Source organism: Nycticebus coucang, chromosome 9 (assembly GCF_027406575.1).
Source record: "Nycticebus coucang isolate mNycCou1 chromosome 9, mNycCou1.pri, whole genome shotgun sequence".
Classification (NCBI taxonomy): Eukaryota; Metazoa; Chordata; class Mammalia; order Primates; family Lorisidae; genus Nycticebus; species Nycticebus coucang.
The window spans coordinates 131,767,254-131,789,419 of NC_069788.1; the positions used below are offsets into that span (position 1 = coordinate 131,767,254).

The window sequence follows — 22,166 nt, forward strand, 5'->3', positions numbered from 1 at the left end:
TCAATAAATAACCAGAGTCCCATTTCTTCCTCATATTCCATGGGCAACATAGCAAACTGGATATCACCTATAAATAAACTTTTATTGTTGCAAATTTAATAGAAGAATGGTATCTTCTTGGAGTTTTTTTTTCTAAAATGTAAAAACTTTCCCCACATTTATTGGTCATTTGCTTTTCTTCTGCATTCTGAAGCCATTCAGGTCCTTTAGAAGTGTCTCATACACACAACATGTTGTCTTTCTTACCACAGGCAAGGGCATGAAAGCTGCATGTCTTTCCCATGTTTCTGAAGTTAAGCAAAAATTTCCAAAGCAACTGGAGTTAGAAAGCCTTCTTCTGGGCAGCCATGCTATTTAATGTCTTGGTAATAAAACAGAAAACTGGGCCATATTCTTCAGGTTATGGAGGGTTTCTGACCATTCCATGGACCCTATCTGAGGAATAGTGGTGAGAGGTAAACTTTTGGCTTTATTGGCATTTTCTTTCAGGGTCTTTAAGACCCGGTCCACGGAAACTGCTTCCTCGTGCTCCTTCCAGCAATCATAATCTGTTGCCATGGCGATACTTGCATAGCAGAGTCCAGCCTCCTTGGCAAGAACCACTTCTGGAACTGTGGTCATGTTGATGACATCCGCCCCCCAGGTGCGGAACACAAGGCTTTCTGCCCGGGAGCTAAAACGAGGTCCTTCAGTTATCACCATTGTCCCCTTTGAGTGACACCCGAGTCCAAGCTTCTTAGCAGTCTCGATGAGGACCTCTCTCGTTTTGGGGCAAAGTGGCTCAGCCATGGGAATGTGGCACACTCCTCTGGTACAGGAATGACTTCCATCATAAAAGGTCTGAGGCCTCATAGTGGTCCCGTCGACGAACTGATCGATAATGATGATATCACCAGGCTGAATCTCCTCCCTCAAGGAGCCACACGCTGTGGTCACTATGACATGTGTACATCCTTCTCCCTTCAAAGCCCAGATGTTTGCCTGGGAGTTGATTTTTGAAGGCATGATGGTTTGCTGCCTCCCATGCCTTGCAAGCAGAACGCAATCAACATTTTTAATCGTCCCCAAAATTAAGGCATCAGGTGGCTTGCCAAATGGAGTATCCACATATTTTTCAGTTCTTCCTTCTAAAATTTCTGGATCATCCAGGCTTGTTCCACCAATAATTCCGATCTTCACTGCGGAGGTGGCGGCGCTTGAGGCCATGTCTGAGCCGGGGAGACTGCAGTGGATGAGTGGCGGGGCCAAGGGGACCGAGCTGGCCGAGGAGCAGCAGTAGGGAAGACCATGCAGTGCTGGTGAGACCCTGTTTTTATTAAACAAACAAACAACAACAACAACAACAAAAAACAAAACAGTGAACTATAGGACATTTGAAAACTAGGTGCTATATATATTTTATACATAAAAGATAAAAATGTACCTTTTGATTGTGTTATAAGTGCAATAAATACAATGTTTTCCTCTTGTGAATCAAAGAGGATATAAACATGACAAACAAATACTCTGAGCATCCTTGGTTATCAATCTTGGTTATCACACCAGGGAGATCTCGCCTCTTCCGCCCAATGCACAAAGCATAGAAACTAGTGTAGCTTGTCTCACATTTTTATTTTCAAAGCAAGGGCACATGTTCTGGAAAATAACAAACATGAATCAGCTGAGTTGTTTGACAAGAACAAGTTCATGTGCCAATGGGAGGAAGGAAAGTATGTGAGAGCCTGAGTCAGGTAAAGCGGGAATGAGTTAGCACCATGCCAGGAAGCAAAAGATGGGAGGGGTGCTTTGTAATTTGTGAATCTATAACTAAGGCCCAATTAAAAACAGACCTCCTTACACCATACACAAAAATAGACTCAAAATGGATCAAAGACAAAAATGTAGAAGTTAGAACATTAAAACTTTCAGGAAAAAATGTGGGAGTTAATCTTCATGACCTTGAGTTAGGTCATGCCTCTTTAGATAGGCTAAAAACACAAGTGGCAAAAGGAAAGCAGACACTTTGGATTTCATGAAAATTCAAAACTTTTATACTGCAAATGATAGCACCAGCAGAGTGAAAAGATAACCCAAAGAGTGGGAGAAAGTACTTGTATTTCTAATAGGGGACTTGTGTTCATAATATATAAGTAATACAACTCAATAAGAAAGATCATAACCCAATTAAAAATTGGTTGAACAGACATTTTTCTAAAGAAGATAAATAAGTGGCCATTAAGCTCATGACATGATGCTGAACGTCATCTTGCCATAAAGGAAAGGCCCGTTGGAACCACAAGGAGATACTGCCTCACACCCACCAGTATCATTCTTCCACGGAAGCAGGTAACAGCAAGTATTAGTGAAGATGTGGAGAAATGGGAACCTTCACGCGCGGCTGGGGAGAATGCAAAATGGCGTAGCTCTTTGGAAAACAATATAGCAGTAACATAAAGATGTAATATGACCCAGCAATACCACTCCTAGGCACGACATGTCCAGGGTTAATGAAAACATGTTCGAACAACATCTTGTATATGAATGTTTATGGCAGAATCATTCGTAACAGCTAAAAAGTTAAAACCGCCTGAATAGCCATCGTTGGATGGATTGGTAAGCAAAATGTGGTGTATCCTCACACTGGAACATTATTTGGCTATAGAAAGAATGAATTACTAACAACATGCTACAACATAGAAGGACCTTGAAAACATTATGCTGAAGGAAAGAAAAAAGCATGGTACATAATGTGCAATCGCAGTCCCAGAAAATCGGATATTGTGTATGTACACTCGGGATCTGGAAGGGCGTCAGACTATAAACTGCTTGTAATTGCAGATGACTTTGTTCTTTGCTTCTTGTGTTTTTCAGTTTCCTATACTGCATACATTAAGTTAAAAAAAAATAAAGGTTATTGTAAAAATGAAGGAAGGAGGGAGGGAGGGAAGGAGGGAAGGAAGGACCATGTATTTTATGACTCATTTGTATGAAGTGTCCACAATAGACCATTCCAAACAGACGATAAATTCATGGCTGATAAGGGTTGGAGGGATGAGGGGATTTCACGGATGAGTGGGAGTTGAGAGAGTTAGTGATGGGTAAGAGGTACAGGGTTTTTTTTCAGTGGGGAGGAGAGCAATGGAAATGTTCTAAAATTGATTGTGGTGATGGTTGATCGTTCTGGACATCATTGAACTGTACATTTAAATTGATGAATTGTTTCTTATGTGATTATACCTCAATAAAAGTGTTAAAAATAACCTTCTTCCCAAATAAAGCAAAAACTATGCCATGTGATCATCTTCCAGAAGACGACTAAAGTTTTAGTCTTCTGAGGGCGGGCTTGATGGACCATCCTACCTGTGGGCCACAGTTTACCTGTGACTTTGACGGGTCTGATACATACACTGTCCTCGTGAGTGACCTTAGGGACTCTTGTGTGTGTCTGTTCTCCTGGTACATTTGGGAGGCACAGCTTGCCTGAACAGCACTGTTGGGTAACTGTGTGAAGGATATTTGACAACATTGCGAGGCAGTGTAGTCCTCCTCAAATTCCATTTGCATCGTGATCAATTTTAGCATATCTTCCAGAGCCCATCACAAAGTAGTTCCAAGGATGCACAGCCCAGCTCTTTGCTATCTTTTTTTGTTTGTTTGTTTGCAGTTTTGGCCTAGGCTGGGTTTGAACCTGCCAGCATATGCGGCTGGCACCCTACTCCTTTGAGCCACAGGTGCCGCCCAGCTGTTTCCTATCTTATTTTTGAAAATATGAATTATTTCTATTTGTGCCATATACTGCTTTGATTTTTTTAACCTTGGCCTCTTTATTTGTTTAGACTATCTGTTTATCTTTTTACCTTATTATACTAGGCCTTAACAATGTTGAATCCATTTAATTAAGAGAAAAAAGAACATGAAAATAAAGAAATGAAGGCTAGAACACAGGAAGAAAATAATGAGAGAATATATATGTAATTCCATTAAAGAGAGGTATGTGTCAATTTATGGAATTAGGGAAAAGAAATGAAAATAAATTAATAGAAGCTAAATTTGACGAGCTGTCTATCACTGTTGCACACACAGCTTCTGGTTGTGTTCCAAGCACTGCTTTATAAGCTGTTTGGAACTTGAAAGGCATTTTCCTACACAAGTTGGAAGTAAAATCCAGAGCACAAAAGCCTGTTTAATCTGCATGTATCTGAAGAACAAGATGAAGAGTCTTACAAAAGATAATGAAATGTATAATTGAATCATTTAACAGATCTGTGCCTGCTTGTGGTGATGGATGCCTTTCCATGGTAGATGCCCTCAGCATTCCAGCTCCTCCAACTGCAGGAGGATGGGTCTAATTAATTACTACCTTCATTCAATAAATATTTGCCAAGCAGCTGCTGTTGGGCTGACACTACTCTAGGCTCTGATGGTGCAGAGAAAAGGACTTTGCTCCCACTTTAGGGGAGCTGTCACCCTGGTGGGGCATGCACAGGTGAATGGAGAGTTTCAGATTGCTTTGGTGAGTGCTTCAGAGAGCAAGGGGACTGAGAATAAGGGAAGGGAACTCAAGTTCCTCTGTGGTTTTGTAGGGGAGGGGGAAGAAAATAGAGCCTGAAGATGAAGCTGGAAGTTAAAGTTGGGAATGGAAGCGTAGGAGAAGAGGGTCATTCTGAGCACAGAGACACAAGGATCAGAGGAAAGGAATAAAGTAATCATACGCAGCTTGGGCATAGCTGGAAGCAGCGGTGGGCAGGGTGGGGGTGTGTGGAGACAGGGCTGAGGCAGGTGTCAAGTGCATCAGTCCAGAGTCAGGAGCGAGGCGGAGAAGCTGGTCTGCTGGCCGTCATTGTGGATGTGGCAGGCGAAGCTGTGGGCTGTTGATCCCTTAGGGGCACCAGTACCAAGAGATGGTAGAAAAAATAAACTGGAGAGATGAGAGAAAAGAGGGAAGAAGGGCCATGCCGTAGAGGACAAGGAAAGGAACATTGTCCCAGAACAGCGTCAGTGGCACCCTGTTCTGCTGAGAGGATAGTGAATGGGGACTGAACAGCGTCTGTTGTGTGTAGCAACAAAGACCGAGTCACTGCACTTCTCAGTCACTGTGGCCTCTGAGGGGCAGAGTCAGGTCTCAGACGTCCTGAGAACACTGGTCACAGCCTGAAGTGAATCTCCAAAGCGTGAGCTTTTTGTCCCTTGAGCTGGGTTTTAGCAGGAGCCCTGTTCACAAGGTGCCTTTATTTTCTAGTTTTTCTTGCATTTGTGTAATTTCCTTGCCTGCTCTGTTATGCCCAGGGCCTACCCTTCTTCTTCAAACTGTATTAATTTGTCAGTACTCTTTTAGCGTGTTTCCGTGGTTTTATTAAATACCAGCATGTGGTGTGGGATGCCTCTTAGAGAGATCAGACACATATAATTAGCTTTTATCTTAAATTGGCATTTTCAACATCAATACAGGTGTATTGATACAACCTCTTATCTGGAATTCCAAAACCCCAAATATCAAAACCTGGAATTTTTTCATGAAGTTAAGGATGGTTTGAACTGAGATGAGACCATTTAGAGCCTTTATTGACATCTCTGTCAGTGTGAATACCCGTGCTTTCATTATCAATGTGTTTTATTACAAAGTGTCTCCTCAAGATCCACTGAAGTATTAAATAATACGAGGTATGCCTGCTATATTGCCCCCCTTTAAAAATCCAGATGAACGCAAATTCTGAAATATATCTAGCCCCAAGGATTCCACCAATGGACCTGGCAGTGTCTGAGTTACTGATCACCTCAAGGCCATTTCTTAAGTGAACCTGACTCTCCCTCTTGCTTTGCGCCCCTCCAAGGTGGTTATCAGCGATATTGCAATTGCTTCTCAGTTACCTGTGGCAGGCGGAGGGCAGGGCCTGCTCTTGCTCACCATTGTAGGGGGCATGCAGCCTGCCTGGTGTAGGGCCGGTCCTGTTGAGTAAGCAGCTAGACTTGTGAGTGAGTGAGTTTCCCTCCATTCTCTTTCCTTTCCTGACCCTGTTTCCAGGTCTGGATGCAGCCCTACTTTGCCATCTCTAACCACGGTAGGCAGGATTTCTTGCAGGGCCCAGGTATGGCCAGTGGATTCATCCTGAAGGCCACTCTGATGGGTGACTCTGGCTGCTACTGGAGCATGCGGTTTAAGAATCCTCCCCACCCAGCTGCTCTGAAAGCAGCACCACACCTATCATCTGCTTTGAGTCTGGAAGGGAAAATTTGTAGTGACATCTTTTCCTCAATTTTGTCAAGGTTGCTCTGTGTCTAATGTTGATCCCTGTTGTTTTTTGTCATTTTGGTTTTGAAGTTCAGTGCATTGTCTGGAACCTAAGGAACGGAACCCCTGGCGTTTGTACTTTGTGTATAGCAAGGAGAATAGTGTGACAGAAGGAGCTTGTACTTCTGAGTCAGAAAGAGCCTGTGTGTTGCTAAACTTTTCTGGGTCTCGGTGACTGTGTCTGTCTAGTATGGATACGCTAGCTGCCTCTGAAGGTGTGATGTTATAGATGGGCTGTTATCTGATGAGTACAATCACAAAACGCCGAGTGCTGCTTACAATTCTTTGCCTACAAATTATTCCTTTTGTTTCTCTTGCTAATCTTGTAATGCAAGGCAAGGGTCATGATTCCCATTTATATATGAAAAAATCTAATCTCTGAGAAATTCGTAACAAATGGCAAGTTACACAGCTGCCACGTAACAGAACCAGGGCTATAACTCCAGGTTTTCAATCCCAAATTCTTTCCTCTTCACTTCTGCTCTTCTATGGTGAAAAAAATTTCTATATGTAAAGGGAAATTTGAAATTTGTATGTAGTTCAATTAAATTCAGCAATGCTTTCAGAGCACTGGCAGGCAGCTCCATTATGGGCTTTTTGTTTTTTAGATTGAATCTCTGTCACCCTGGGTAGAGTGCCACGTCATCATCACAGCTCACAGCAACCACAAACTTGTTTACTTTTTAGAAGGACCAGGTCTAGCTCTATTGCTAAGACTGGTCTCAAATTCTTAGCTTCAAGTGATCTTCCTGCCTTAGCCTCCCACAGGGCGAGGATTCCGGAGCAAGCCTCTGCGTCCCACCTGATGGGTGGATGTTGATACATTTTTATTAACTAAAGTCCCTAGTTTGTGGTAGTGTTTACTCTTTATATTGTTTTGTTCCTGGCTACTTTTGATTGGTTTTAAGGCGTTTATGATGTGTTCACATTTCACTGGAGCTAAGGCTGTGTTGAGCTCCTTGAATTAAAGGGTTTATAATTTTCATCAACTACACACAATGTGGGGCCATTATTTTTAATTCTTTCTGTCCTCCATCTCCTTCATGGCCCCCGATTACATGTATATTGTGCCCCATTGCTTACTGGCCCTCTCTTCATGTTTCGTACAGTGATTATTTTTCTCTGTTATTTCATTTTAGATGTTTTCTACTGCTTTGTTTTTAAGCTCATTAGTTTTAGTCCTGCATTGCTCAAATCTGATATCAATCTGAATTGGCATATTTTATGCTACATAGATTTCATCACTTTATGAACTTCATTTGGATCTTTCTTCTCTTTACTTAACCACACTCCGTCTTTTTCCCAGCTTCTTGGATATGTGGAATATGGTTGTATTAACTATTTTAATGTCTTTGCTAATTACTCTCTGGGTAATTTCTAACTCCATTTCAGTGGACTAACTTTCCCCACCATTTTTTCTTTTTGGCCGGGGCTGGGTTTGAACCCACCACCTCTGGTATATGGGGCTGGCACCCTACTCCTTTGAGCCACAGGCACCGCCCTCACTTTCCCCCTTTTTATGAGTATCATTCTCTTGCTTCTCTGTGCACTGAGACATTTTGGACTGGATTTCACACATTGTCAGTTTTCCCTGGCTACCTGTTGGGTTGCCCTGGGGATGGTTAAGTTAGGTGGTGGTGTTCTGATCCATTTTTGGGTCTCGTGTACATTAATGTGATCATGGGGCACCATACACTGGTTTCATAGACCATTTGACATATTTTCATCACTGGTTAACACAGCCTTCCTGGCATTTTCTTAGTTATTATGTTAAGACATTTATATTCTACATTTGCTAAGTTTCACATATACCTTTGTAAGATGCACCGCAGGTGTAATCCCACCAGTCACCCTCCCTCCACCAATCCTCACCCCTCCCTCCCCTCCTTCTCCCTCTTCCCCATATTCTTAGGTTGTAACTGGGTTATAGCTTTCATGTGAGAGCCCCAAATTAGTTTCATAGTAGGGCTGAGTACATTGGATATTTTTTCTTCCATTCTTGAGATACTTTACTAAGAAGAATATGTTCCAGCTCCATCCATGTAAACATAAAAGAGGTTAAAGTCTCCATCTTTCTTTAAGGCTGCATAATATTCCATGGTGTACATATACCACAATGTATTAATCCATTCGTGGATCGATGGGCATTTGGGCTTTTTCCATGACTTAGCAATTATGAATTGGGCTGCAATAAACATTCTGGTACAAATATCTTTGTTATAATGTAATTTTTGGTCTTCTGGGTATATACCTAGTAGAGGAATTATAAGATTGAATGGCAGATCTATTTTTAGATCTCTAAGTATTCTCCAAACGTCTTTCCAAAAGGAATGTATTAATTTGCATTCCCACCAGCAGTGTAGGAGTGTTCCCTTTTCTCCACATCCGCGCCAACATCTCTGTTCTTGGGATTTTGTGATATAGGTTCATCTTACTGGAGTTAGATGACATCTCAAAGTAGTTTTGATTTGCATTTCTCTGATGATTAAAGATGGTGAGCATTTTTTCATATGTCTGTAGGCCGTGCACCTGTCTTCTTCAGAGAAGTTTCTCTTCAAGTCCCTTGCCCAGCCTGCGATGGGATCACTTGTTCTTTTCTTGCTTATACATTTGAGTTCTCTGTGGATTCTGGTTATTAAACCTTTGTCAGAGACATAACCTGCAAATACCTTCTCCCATTCTGAGGGCTGTCTGCTTGCTTTACTTACTGTGTTCTTGGCTGTGCAGAAGCTTTTTAGTTTGATCAGGTCCCAGTAGTATATTTTTGAAGCTGCTTCAATTGCCCGGGGGGTCCTCCTCATAAAATACTCTGCCAGACCTATTTCTTCAAGGGTTTTCCCTGCACTCTCTTCTAGTATTTTCATAGTTTCATGTCTTAAGTTTAAAGCTTTAATCCAGTGAGAGTCTATCTTAGTTAATGGTGAAAGGTATGGGTCCAGTTTCAGTCTTCCACAGGTTGCCAGCCAGTTCACCCAGCACCATTTTTTAAATAGGGAATCTTTTCCCCCCTGAATGTTTTTAATTGGCTTGTCAAAGATCAAATACTGGTAAGTAGCCGAGTTCAACTCTTGGTTCTCTATTCTGTTCCATACATCGACCTGTCTTTGTGCCAGTACCATGCTGTTTGGATCACTATCGATTTGCTGGGGTCTGGTAGCATGATTTCTCCTGTTTTGTTTCTATTTCTGAGTAATGTCTTCACTATTCGAAGTTTTTTCTGATTCCATATAAAATGAAGTATTATTTTTTCAAGATCTTTAAAGTATGACAGTGGAGCTTTCATAGGGATTACATTAAAATTGTATATTGCTTTTGGTAATATGGACATTTTAACAATGTTGATTCTTTCCAGCCATGGGCATGGTATGTTTTTCCATTTGGTAACATTTTCAGCTATTTCTTTTCTTAGAGTTTCATAGTTCTCTGTATAGAGATCTTTTACGTCCTTTGTTAGATAAACTCCCAAATATTTCATCTTCTTTGGCACTACTGTCAATGGAATAGAGTTATTAACTGTTTTTTCAGCTTGACTATTGTTGGTGTGTATAAAGACTACCGATTTATGAATGTTGATTTTGTAACCTGAGATGCTGCTGTATTCCTTGATCACTTCTAAGAGTTTTGTAGTAGAATCCCTGGTGTTTTCCAAATATACAATCAATCTTCTGCGAAGAACAAAAGTTTGATCTCTTCGGACCCTATATGGATACCCTTGATCGCCCTTTCTTCCCTCATTGCAGTGGCTAAAACTTCCATTACAAAGTTGAAGAGCAGTGGAGACAGTGGGCAGCCTTGTCTGGTTCCTGATCTAAGTGGAAATGATTTTAATTTAACTCCATTCAATAGGATATTGGCTGTGGGTTTGCTGTAGATGGCCTCTATCAGTTTAAGAAATGTCCATTCTATACCAATTTTCTTAAGTGTTCTGATCATGAAGGGATGCTGGATATTATCAAAAGCTTTTTCTGCATCAATTGAGAGAATCCTATGGTCTTTGTTTTTAAATTTGTTTATGTGCTGAATCATATTTATAGATTTACGTATATTGAACCAGCCTTGAGAACCTGGCATACAACCAGGTCATGATGTATAATTTCAACATTTTCATTTGATTCTGGCTAAGTCTTGGAAAGTGACGTGCTTCCAAGTATTGGTCAATTTCCTTTAGATTTTCATATTTCTGAGAATAAAGTTTCTTGTAATATTCGTTAAGGATCAATTGAATTTCTGAGGAGACTGTTGTTATTTCATCTTTGTCATTTCTGATTGATGAAGTTAGAGATTTTACTCTTTTTTTCCTGCTTACGTTAGCCAAAGGTTCATCTATTTTAGTGACCTTTTCAAAAAACCAACATTCTGGGCGGTGCCTATGGCTCAATGGGGTAGGGCGCCTGTCCCATATGCCAGAGGTGGCGGGTTCAAGCCCAGCCCTGGCCAAAAAACCACACACAAAAAAACCAAAAAACCAACATTTTGATTTATTGATCTGTTGTATAATTCTTTTTTAAATTTCATTTAATTCTGCTCCAATTTTGGTTATTTCTTTTCTTCTACTGGGTTTGGGGTTGGAATGTTCTTTCTTTTCTAGTTGCTTGAGATGTCCCATTAAGTTGTTAACTTCCTCTCTTTTCGTTCTCTTGAGGAAGGCTTGCAGTGCTATAAATTTCCCTCTTAGGACTGCCTTTGCGGTATCCCAGAGGTTCTGATAATTCGTGTCTTCATTGATGTTTAGTTCCAAAAATTTGGCAGTTTTCTTCTTAATCTCATCTCTGACCCAGCTATCATTCAGCATAAGGTTATTTAACTTCCATGTTTTTGTATGAGTATGCAGATTCCTGTTGTTACTGAGTTCGACTTTTATTCCATGGTAGTCCGAGAGGATTCAAGAAATAATCTCTATTTCTTTAAATTGACTGAGGTTAGATTTGTGATCTAGGATGTGATTGATTTTGGAGTATGTTTCGTGGGCTGATGAGAAGTATGTGTATTCGATTTTCTTGGGACGAAATGTTCTGTAGATGTCTGCTAAATCAAATTTTGGATGGTTAGGTTTAAATCTAAAATTTCTTTTCTCAGCCTTCTTATTGGAGGATCAATCCAACACTGCCAAAGGAGTGTTGAAATCTCCGACTATTATGGAGCTGGAGGAAATCGAGTTGCTCATGTCTGTTAGAGTTTCTCTTATAAATTTACGTGCATTCTGGTTGGGTGCATAAATATTAATAATTGAAATCTCATCATATTGAGTATTACCCTTAACAACTATGTAGTGACCATTCTTATCCTTCCTACTTTTGTTGGTTTAAAGCCTATTGTGTCTGCAAATGGAATTGCAACACCTGCTTTTTTCTGATTACCATTTGCCTGAAATATGGTCGACCATCCTTTCACCCTGAATCTATATTTATCTTTTAAGGTAAGATGTAATTCTTGTATGCAGCAAATATCTGGCCCGAGATTTTGTATCCAGTCTGCCAACCTATGCCTTTTTAGGGGACAGTTTAAGCTGTTCACATTAATGGAGAATATTGATATGTCTGGTAAAATTTGGGGTATCGAGTTTTTCGAAAGTCCAGTGGACCTTTTCAATCCTTTCGCCACTGTGGAAGTTGGAATTTGATCAAAAGTTTCTGAGTGAGTTTACTTTTGTCTTTGAGGATTGGTATGGTCATCATGGAGGATAGGTCTGAGAATATCCCGAAGAGCTGGTTTGGTTATGGATAATTTCTTCAACATGTGATCGTCATTGAAGTATTTAATTTCTCCATCATAAATCAAACTCAGTTTAGCTGGATACAGGATCTGGGGTTGAAATTTAACTTATGAGATTAAAAGTCGACCACCCTCTTCTGACTTGAAAAGTTTCAGCAGAGAAATCTGCAGTCATTCTAATGTTCTTCCCTTTGGTTTTCTTATGTCTAGCTGTTGTGAGAATTTTCTCCTTCATATTAACTTTAGTGAAGTTAATTATGATGTGCCTGGGGGATGTCTTATTCAGGTTGAGTCACGCTGGGTTCTGTAACTGTCTGCTACGTGAATTTCAAAATCTGTTGGCATGTCTGGAAAATTCTCAATAATAATTTCATGGAAAAGGGCCTCTGTGCCTTGCAAAGCCACTTCATCGCTTTCAGGAATTCCAATGTGGCGCATATTAGCCTTCTTCGAGTTATCCCAGAGCTCTCTGAGAGAATGATCGTTTCTGCTCTCCATTTCTCTTCCTCTTTGAGAGTTTGGGAGTGTTCAAAAGCTTTGTCTTCAATGTCAGAAATCCTTTCTTCTGCTTGCTCCACTCTGTTACTGAGGGATTCTACTGTATTTTTCAGATCTTTTTTTTTTTTTATTAAATCATAACTGTATACATTGATATGATCATGGGGCATCAAACACTCACTTCATAGACCATTTGACAAATTTTCATTACAATGGTTAACATAGCCTTCCTGGCATTATCTCAGTTACTGTGCCAAAATATTTACATTCTACATTTACCAAATTTCGCAAATGCCCCTATAAGATGCACCACAGGTATGATCCCACCAATACCCCTCCCTCTACCCATTACCCCCTCCCTCCCCTCCCTTTCCCATTTCCCCCTATTGTTAGGTTGTAACTGAGTTATAGCTTTCATGTGAGAGCCCCAAATTAGTTTCATAGTAGGGCTGAGTACATTGAGTACTTTTTCTTCCATTCTTGAGATACTTTACTAAGGAGAATATGTTCCAGCTCCATCCATGTAAACATGAAAGAGGTAAAGTCTCCATCTTTCTTTAAGGCTGCATAATATTCCATGGTGTACATATACCACAATGTATTAATCCATTCGTGGATCGATGGGCACTTGGGCTTCTTCCATGACTTAGCAATTATGAATTGCGCTGCAATAAACATTGTGGTACAAATATCTTTGTTATGTTGTGATTTATGTTCTTCTGGGTATATGCCCAGCAGAGGAATTACAGGATTGAATGGCAGATCTATTTTTAGATCTCTGAGTGTTCTCCATATATCTTTCCAAAAGGAATGTATTAATTTGCATTCCCACCAGCAGTGCAGAAGTGTTCCCTTTTCTCCGCATCCACGCCAACTCTGGTCTTGAGATTTTGTGATATAGGCTAGTCTCAGTGGAGTTAGATGATATCTCAAAGTAGTTTTGATTTGCATTTCTTTGATGATTAAAGATGATGAGCATTTTTTCGTATGTCTGAAGGCCGTGCGCCTGTCTTCTTCAGAGAAGTTTCTTTTCAAATCCCTTGCCCAGTCTGCGATGGGATCCCTTGTTTTTTTCTTGCTGATGCGTTTGAATTCTCTGTGGATTCTGGTTATTAAACCTTTGTCAGAGACATAACCTGCAAATTTCTTCTCCCATTCTGAGGGCTGTTTGCTTGCTTTACTTACTGTGTTCTTGGCTGTGCAGAAGCTTTTTAGTTTGATCAAGTCCCAGTAGTGTATTTTTGAAGCTGCTTCAACTGCCCAGGGGGTCCTCCTCATAAAATACTCGCCCAGACCAATTTCTTCAAGGGTTTTCCCTGCACTCTCCTCTATTATTTTTAGAGTTTCATGTATTAAATTTAAATTTTTAATCTAAGGAGAGTCTATCTTAGTTAATGTTGAAAAGTGTGGGTCCAATTTCAGTCTTCTGCAGGTTGGCAGCCAGTTCATCCAGCACCATTTGTTAAATAGGGAATCTTTTCCCCACTGAATGTTTTTATTTTTTTTTATTTTTTTTCCTTTTTTAATTTTTATTAAATCATAGCCGTGTACATTAATATGATCATGGGTCACCATACACTTGGTTCATATGTACACCATGGAATATTATGCAGCCTTAAAAAAGATGGAGACTTTACCTCTTTCATGTTTACATGGATGGAGCTGGAACATATTATTCTTAGTAAAGTGTCTCAAGAATGGAAGAAAAAGTACCCAATGTACTCAGCCTTATTATGAAAGTAATGTAGGACCCACTGCATGTTTTTAATTGGCTTGTCAAAGATCAAATAGCAGTAAGTAGCTGAATTCATCTCTTGGTACTCTATTCTGTTCCAGATATCAACTTCTCTGTTTTTGTGCCAATACCATGCTGTTTTGATCACTATTGATTTGTAGTAAAGTCTGAGGTCTGGTAGTGTGATTCCTCCTGTTTTGTTTTTATTTCTGAGTAATGTCTTGGCTATTCGAGGTTTTATCTGATTCCATATAAAACGAAGTATTGTTTTTTCAAGATCTTTAAAATATGACAGTGGAGCTTTAATAGGGAGTGCGTTGAAATTATATATTGCTTTGGGCAGTATGGACATTTTAATTATGTTGATTCTTCCCAGCCATGAGCATGATATGTTTTTCCATTTGTTAACATGTTCAGCTATTTCATTTTTTAGAGTTCCATAGTTCTCTTTATAGAGATCTTTCACATCTTTTGTTAGGTAAATTCCCAAATATTTCATCTTCTTTGGCACTACTGTGAATGGGATAGAGTCCTTAACTGCTTTTTCAATTTGACTGTTGTTGGTGTATATAAAGGCTACTGATTTATGAATGTTGATTTTGTAACCTGAGACGCTGCTGTATTCCTTGATCACTTCTAGGAGTTTTGTAGTAGAGTCCCTAGTGTTTTCCAGATACACAATCATATCATCTGCGAAGAGCGAAAGTTTGATCTTTTCTGACCCTATATGGATACCCTTGATCGCCTTTTCTTCCCTAATTGCAGTGGCTAAATCTTCCATTACACTGTTGAAAAGCAATGGAGACAACGGGCAGCCTTGTCTGGTTCCTGATCTGAGTGGAAATGATTCCAATTTAACTCCATTCAATATGATATTGGCTGTGGGTTTGCTGTAGATAGCCTCTATCAGTTTAAGAAAAGTCCCTTCTAGACCAATTTTCTTGAGTGTTGTGATCATGAGAGGACGCTGGTTATTTATTAAAAGCTTTTTCTGCATCTATTGAGAGAATCATATGGTCTTTGTTTTTTAATTTGTTTATGTGCTGAATTACATTTATAGATTTACGTATATTGAACCAGCCTTGAGACCCTGGGATAAAACCGACTGGGTCATGATGTATAATTTGTTTGATGTGTTGCTGGATTCTGTTTGTTAGGATCTTGTTGAATACTTTGCATCTATATTCACTAGTGATATTGGTCTATAATTTTCTTTTCTTTTTGGGTCTTTTCCTGGTTTGGGGATCAGGGTGATGTTTGCTTCATAGAACATGTTGGGTAGTCTTCCTTCTTTTTCTACTTTTTGGAACAGGTTGAGTAATATAGGTACTAATTCCTCTTTAAAGGTTTGGTAGAATTCTGACGTGAAACCATCTGGTCCCGGGCTTTTCTTTTTAGGGAGGTTTTGTATAGTTGATGCTATTTCTGAACTTGATATGGGTCTGTTCAACATTTCCACTTGATTCTGGTTAAGTCTTGGAAGGTGGCGTGCTTCCAAGTATCGGTCATTTTCCTTCAGATTTTCATATTTCTGAGAATAAAGTTTCTTGTAATATTCATTAAGGATTTTTTGGATTTCTAACGAGTCTGTTGTTATTTCGTCTTTGTTGTTTCTGATTGATGATATTAGAGATTTTACTCTTTTTTTCCTGATTAGGTTGGCCAGAGGTTTATCTATTTTATTGACCTTTTCAAAAAACCAGCTTTTTGATTTATTGATCTGTTCTATTATTCTTTTGTTTTCAATTTCATTTAATTCTGCTCTAATTTTGGTTATTTCTTTTCTTCTACTGGGTTTGTGGTTGGAATGTTCTTCCTTTTCCAGTTGCTTGAGATGTCCCATTAAGTTGTTAACTTCCTCTCTTTCCGTTCTCTTGAGGAAGGCTTGCAGTGCTATAAATTGCCCTCTTAGAACTGCCTTTGCAGTGTCCCAGAGGGTCTGATATTTTGTGTCTTCATTGTTGTTTTTTTCCAAAAAATTGGCGATTTCTTTCTTAATCTCATCCCTGACCCAGCTATCATTCTGCATAAGGTTATTTAACTTCCATGTTTTTGTACAAGTATGCAGATTCCTGTTCTTACTCAATTCAAGTTTTATTCCATGAAGGTCTGAGACGATGCAAGGAATAATTTCTATTCCTTTAAATTTACTGAGGTTAGACTTGTGACCTAAAATGTGGTCAATTTTGGAGTAAGTTCCATGGGCTGATGAGAAGTATGTGTATTCAGTTCTGTTGGGATGAAATGTTATGTAGACGTCTGGTAAATCTAAATATTGGATGGTTAGGTTTAAATCTAAGATTTCTTTGCTCAGCTTCTTGCTGGAGGATTGATCCAACATGCCAAAGGAGTGTTGAAATCTCCGACGATTATGGAGCTGGAGGAAATCAAGTTACTCATGTCTGTTAGAGTTTCTCTCATAAATTTAGGTGCATTCTGGTTGGGTGCATAGATATTAATAATTGAGATCTCATCATATTGAGTATTACCCTAAACAAATATGAAGTGACCATTCTTGTCCTTCCTTACTTTTGAGTGTTTTAAGCCTGTTGTATCTGCAAATAAAATTGCAACACCTGCTTTTTTCTGATTACCATTTGCCTGAAATATGGATGACCATACTTTCACCCTGAGTCTGTATTTGTCTTTGACGTTAAGATGTGACTGTTGTATGCAACAAATATCTGGCTTGAGTTTTTATATCCAGTCAGCTAACCTATGCTTCTTTAGAGGACAGTTAAAGCCATTCACATTAATGGAGACTGTTGATAAGTCTCGTGGAATTTTGGGTATCTAGTTTTTCAAAGGTCCAGTGGACATTTTTAATACTTTCGCCAGTGTAGAAGTTGGAGTTTCTGAGTGAGTTTACTTTTGTGGTATAGGATTGGGTTGGTCATTGTGGAGGATAGGTCTGAGAATATCCTGAAGAGCTGATTTAGTTATGACAATTTTTTTCAGCATATTAATGTCATTGAAATATTTAATTTCTCCATCATAAATGAAACTCAGTTTAGCTGGATACAAGATCCTGGGTTGAAAGTTATTTTTCTTTAGGAGATTAAAAGTCGATGACCACCCTCTTCTGGCTTAAAAAGTTTCAGCATAGAGATCTGCAGTTATTCTAATATTCTTTCCTTTGTACATAATGGTTGTCTTTCACTGGGCTGCTTTGAGAATCTTCTCTTTCATATTAACTTTAGTGAAGCTAATTATGATATGTCTGGGGGATGACTTATTGGGGTTGAATTGTGATGTGGTTCTGAAGCTGTCTGCTATATGAATTTCAAATTGTCTAGGCATGTCTGGAAAATTTTCTTTCATAATTTCATGCAGAAGGGCCTCTGTGTCCTTCGAGGCCACTTCATCATTCTCAGAAATCCCCGTTATTCATATATTGCTTTTCTTAGAATTATCTGAGAGTTCTCTGAGTGAATAATCCGTTTTTGCTCTCCATTTCCCTTCCTCTTTGAAAGATTGGGAGCGTTCAAAGACTTTATCTTCAATGTCAGAAATCCTTTCTTCTGCTTGCTCCATTCTGGTGCTGAGGGATTCTACTGTATTTTTCATATCTTTGAGGGCTGTAAATTCTTGCTTCAGTGTGTCTAAGTCTTTGGTGGTTTTGTCTTTAAATTTGTTAAATTCTTGAGACAACTTTTGAATTTCTCCTTGAATTCCTAATTCCATTTTATTAATCTTGTCTGCAATCCAAATTCTGAATTCGATTTCTGACATCTCAGCCAGTTGTTTATGAATGGGATCTTCAATCACATCTGCCGTATCTTTTCTTGGGGGGTTGATCTATTCTGGTTATTCATGTTACAGAGTTTTTCCACTGATTCCGCCCCATGGTTATTTTACTCCCTTTGATTTTTCCCCTGGTGCTTTATTGAGGGCCCGTTCAGTGTTGTGGCCTGAGAAACTGGGGCCCTGTCTTGTGTGGTGTGGCGAAGTGGTTCTGTCTTGCTTTCAGTTGGTTTCTGTTCGATCCTATTGCAACATTTACTCTGGCTTGAAGTCTCAGCTGTGTGGAAAAACCAGCAATTAAGTCACCCCGCCCGCCCACCTCTGGCACCAATTTGAAAAGGAAAAGGAAAATCAAACCTTCCTACAACCGCATACCCAGAGCACCGCCTGAAAAGTCCTCAGTCTGTTAGTTCAATTCAAAAGGTCCAAATCAATTGTCTCAATCGGCACCTGTCTCGGGTGGGAGAGTTCAAGAGTTCTCTGGGAACTGGATCACAGGCGTCTGGTGACTCCTCTGATATGGCTTACTCCAGTGCTGCATGGAGCCAGGAGGAGCCACCTAGCAAATAGATCAGTCTGGGAAGGTTGATGTCTCCTTCCCCACTTTGCCCCTCCGTTGGACCCAGCCACTTGTATCTCTGCAGATGGCTAACCCAGTTACCTATAGTGAACAGATACTTCAGGGGTTTGCACCTGCCTGAATTGCAAGGAAGTCTGCCAGGCCCCTGCAGTCTGCCGCTTCCTAGCAGGAGGAGATGGGGCATGACATCTTTGAGTGCTTGATGCAGGTGGTGGGAGGGAGGTGTTCACTCAGGCTTAGCCCCATCCCTGATTGATGTTGCTAACAGAACAGAACAGAACAGACAACTTTGCGGGGTTCTGTCTCTGTTTCTGCTAAAATTGCCTACAGAAGACAGGCTGTTCTGAGTTCAAACGTCTTTGCTGCTGGAGGTTTGTGTCCGATTACCTCTCTGAGTCAGCCCTGCCCTGGAAGCTTCCCGGGTTTGTGAGCAGTGTCAGGCAAATGCTTTGCTCACTGGTGGCCTCCTCTGGTTGCCCAGGGAGACAGGGGGTGTGGCTTTAGAATATCCAGAAATGAGCTGTTTTGCTGTTAAAGAAAAAACGGCTGTTGATTTGCCTCTAGGAACTGCGGCTCTGGTGTGGTCACCTAGCTGACGCTTTTCTCCTCTGTCTTGCTCCCCAGAGTCAGCACTGAGCGGCCACAGTTTATGCTCTGTCCACAACCCTCAAGAGATCTCCCAAGAATCCGGACTCCTGGGGGGCGGGCCCCCAGACCCCCGAGTGTGAGTGGGGGGAAGCTAGAGTTTCATTCAGTTTTATGCCTGGCTGTATTGTTGCTTGGGGAGGGCTGCTCCACCGCACCTCAGGGAAGTACCGCCAAGGCGTGACTCCCCCTCAGCCAAGTGCCCTCTCCTCACTCGCGTGTCTCAGAGTCAGCGCTGACCAGTCGCGGCTCGGGCACTGTGCAGTCCCCTCGAGAAATCACCCCAGGAGCCGAACTCCTGAGGGAGAGGCCCCCAGAGTCTGAGTGAGAGTCGGAGGGAGTGCTGAGTGTTCAGTGAGGAAGCTAGAGTTTCATTCAGTTTTCTGCCTGGCCATATTGTTGTCCGGGGAGGGCTGCTGCACCGCACCGCAGGGAAGTGCCACCAAGGCATGACTCCCCCTCAGCCGAGTGCCCTCTCCTCACTCGCGTGTCTCAGAGTCAATGCTGACCAGTCGCAGCTCGGGCATTGTGCACTCCCCTCGAGAAATCACCCAAGGATCCGAACTCCTCGGGGACAGGCCCCCAGACCCTGAGTGAGAGTGGGGGGAAGCTAGAGTTTCATTCAGTTTTATGCCTGGCCGTATTGATGCATGGGGAGGGCTGTTGCACCGCACCGCAGGTAAGTGCCACCGAGGTGTGACTACCCCTTAGCCGGGTGCCCTCTCCTCACTCGCGTGCCTCAGAGTCAGTGCTGACCAGTTGCAGCTCGGGGACTGTCCACTCCCCTTGAGAAATCACCCAAGAATCCGAACTCCTGGGGGACAGGCCTCCAGACCTCAGTGAGTGGGAGGGGAGTGTTGGGGGTTCAGGGTTGCCGGCAAAGGATTTTTAAAGTTTTATACAGTTTTATGCCTGGCAGGAGAACACCATGACACCCTAGTAGGGGAGGTAGGTCCAGTTTTTAGAAGGACTCTCCCGGGGAGTGTAGTGGGAGGGCCTTTAATTTCTGCCCGTTTGTTTAATTGTGGGGCTCTTGAGCCGGTCTCATGGGGGAGGGGGACGCCCGTCCGGTTGGTGGTGCATTTTGTACCTTTTGTTTGTGTCCTTGTGATCACAGCTTGCCTCAGCGGTGTTGATGTGTGTTCTTCAACCTTCTCTCTTGGTGTGGCTCAAATCCACCAGGATACGTACTAAATTCCTGTCCCTTAACTCTCCTTCTGGATGGGAGCCTCTGTTGAGAGCTGGCTTCAGTCCGCCATCTTGTCTCTCCCTCCCCCATTTTTCTGATCTTTGAGTACTGCGAATTCTTGCTTCAGTGTGTCAAAAATCTTTGGTGGTTTTGTCTTTAAATTCATTGAATTATTGAGACAACTTTTGAATTTCTCCCTGAATTTCCTTTTTTTTTTTTTTTTTAATTGTTGGGATTCATTGAGGGTACAATAAGCCAGGTTACACTGATTGCAATTGTTAGGTAAAGTCCCTCTTGCAATCATGTCTTGCCCCCATAAAGTGTGAAACACACCAAGGCCCCACCCCCCTCCCTCTTTCTGCTTCCCCCCCATAACCATAATTGTCATTAATTGTACTCATATCAAAATTGAGTACATAGGATTCATGCTTCTCCATTCTTGTGATGCTTTACTAAAAATAATGTCTTCCACGTCCGTCCAGGTTAATACGAAGGATGTAAAGTCTCCATTTTTTTAATGCCTGAATAGTATTCCATGGTATACATATACCACAGCTTGTTAATCCATTCCTGGGTTGGTGGGCATTTAGGCTGTTTCCACATTTTGGCGATTGTAAATTGAGCTGCAATAAACAGTCTAGTACTGCATCCTTATGATAAAAGGATTTTTTTCCTTCTGGGTAGATGCCCAGTAATGGGATTGCAGGATCAAATGGGAGGTCTAGCTTGAGTGCTTTGAGGTTTCTCCATACTTCCTTCCAGAAAGGTTGTACTAGTAATGGGATTGCAGGATCAAATGGGAGGTCTAGCTTGAGTGCTTTGAGGTTTCTCCATACTTCCTTCCAGAAAGGTTGTACTAATTTGCAGTCCCACCAGCAGTGTAAAAGTGTTCCCTTCTCTCCACATCCACGCCAGCATCTGCAGTTTTGAGATTTTGTGATGTGGGCCATTCTCACTGGGGTTAGATGATATCTCAGGGTTGTTTTGATTTGCATTTCTCTAATATATAGAGATGATGAACATTTTTTCATGTGTTTGTTAGCCATTCGTCTGTGATCTTTAGAGAAGGTTCTATTCATGTCTCTAGCCCATTGATATATGGGATTGTGGGCTTTTTTCATGGGGATTAATTTGAGTTCTCTATAGATCCTAGTTATCAAGCTTTTGTCTGATTGAAAATATGCAAATATCCTTTCCCATTGTGTAGGTTGTCTCTTTGCTTTGGTTATTGTCTCCTTAGCTGTACAGAAGATTTTCAGTTTAACGAAGTCCCATTTGTTTATTTTTGTTGTTGTTGCAATTGGCATGGCAGTCTTCTTCATGAAGTCTTTCCCCAGGCCAATATCTTCCAGTGTTTTTCCTATGCTTTCTTGGAGGATTTTTATTGTTTCATGCCTTAAATTTAAGTCCTTTATCCATCTTGAATCAATTTTTGTGAGTGGGGAAAGGTTTGGGTCCAGTTTCAGTCTTTTACATGTAGACATCCAGTTCTCCCAACACCATTTATTGAATAGGGAGTCTTTTCCCCAAGGTATGTTCTTGTTTGGTTTATTGAAGATTAGGTGGTTGTAAGATGTTAGTTTCTTTTCTTGGTTTTCAATTCGATTCCAAGTGTCTATGTCTCTGTTTTTGTGCCAGTACCATGGTGCCTTGAGCACTATGGCTTTGTAGTACAGACTAAAATCTGGTGTGCTGATGCCCCCAGCTTTATTTTTATTTCTAATTACTAGTAATAAAACCCCTTAGCTTTATGGGGGTTTTTCCAGTTCCATATAAAACGCAGAAACATTTTCTC

The 22,166-nt window shown here is 41.0% G+C and overlaps 2 protein-coding genes across 6 annotated transcripts in view; one reads left to right on the top strand and one right to left on the bottom strand.

The window, feature by feature from the left end:
- Window positions 1-22,166, top strand: part of SYT16 (synaptotagmin 16) — a 453,110-nt gene that overhangs the window by 364,685 nt on the left and 66,259 nt on the right. The window lies entirely within an intron of this gene.
- On the bottom strand, window positions 312-1,292 carry LOC128594404 (S-methyl-5'-thioadenosine phosphorylase-like). 2 transcript variants are annotated; one of them, XM_053603189.1, is made up of 2 exons: window positions 517-1,292; window positions 312-393 (listed from the first exon to the last, which is right to left on the bottom strand). In XM_053603189.1, exons 1-2 carry the CDS (start codon window positions 1,204-1,206, stop codon window positions 355-357), a joined length of 729 nt encoding a protein of 242 aa, XP_053459164.1. In that variant the 5' UTR covers window positions 1,207-1,292; the 3' UTR covers window positions 312-354. The 2 variants fall into 2 exon arrangements, with proteins under 2 accessions (XP_053459164.1, XP_053459163.1); XM_053603188.1 differs by having other exon boundaries at window positions 312-1,292.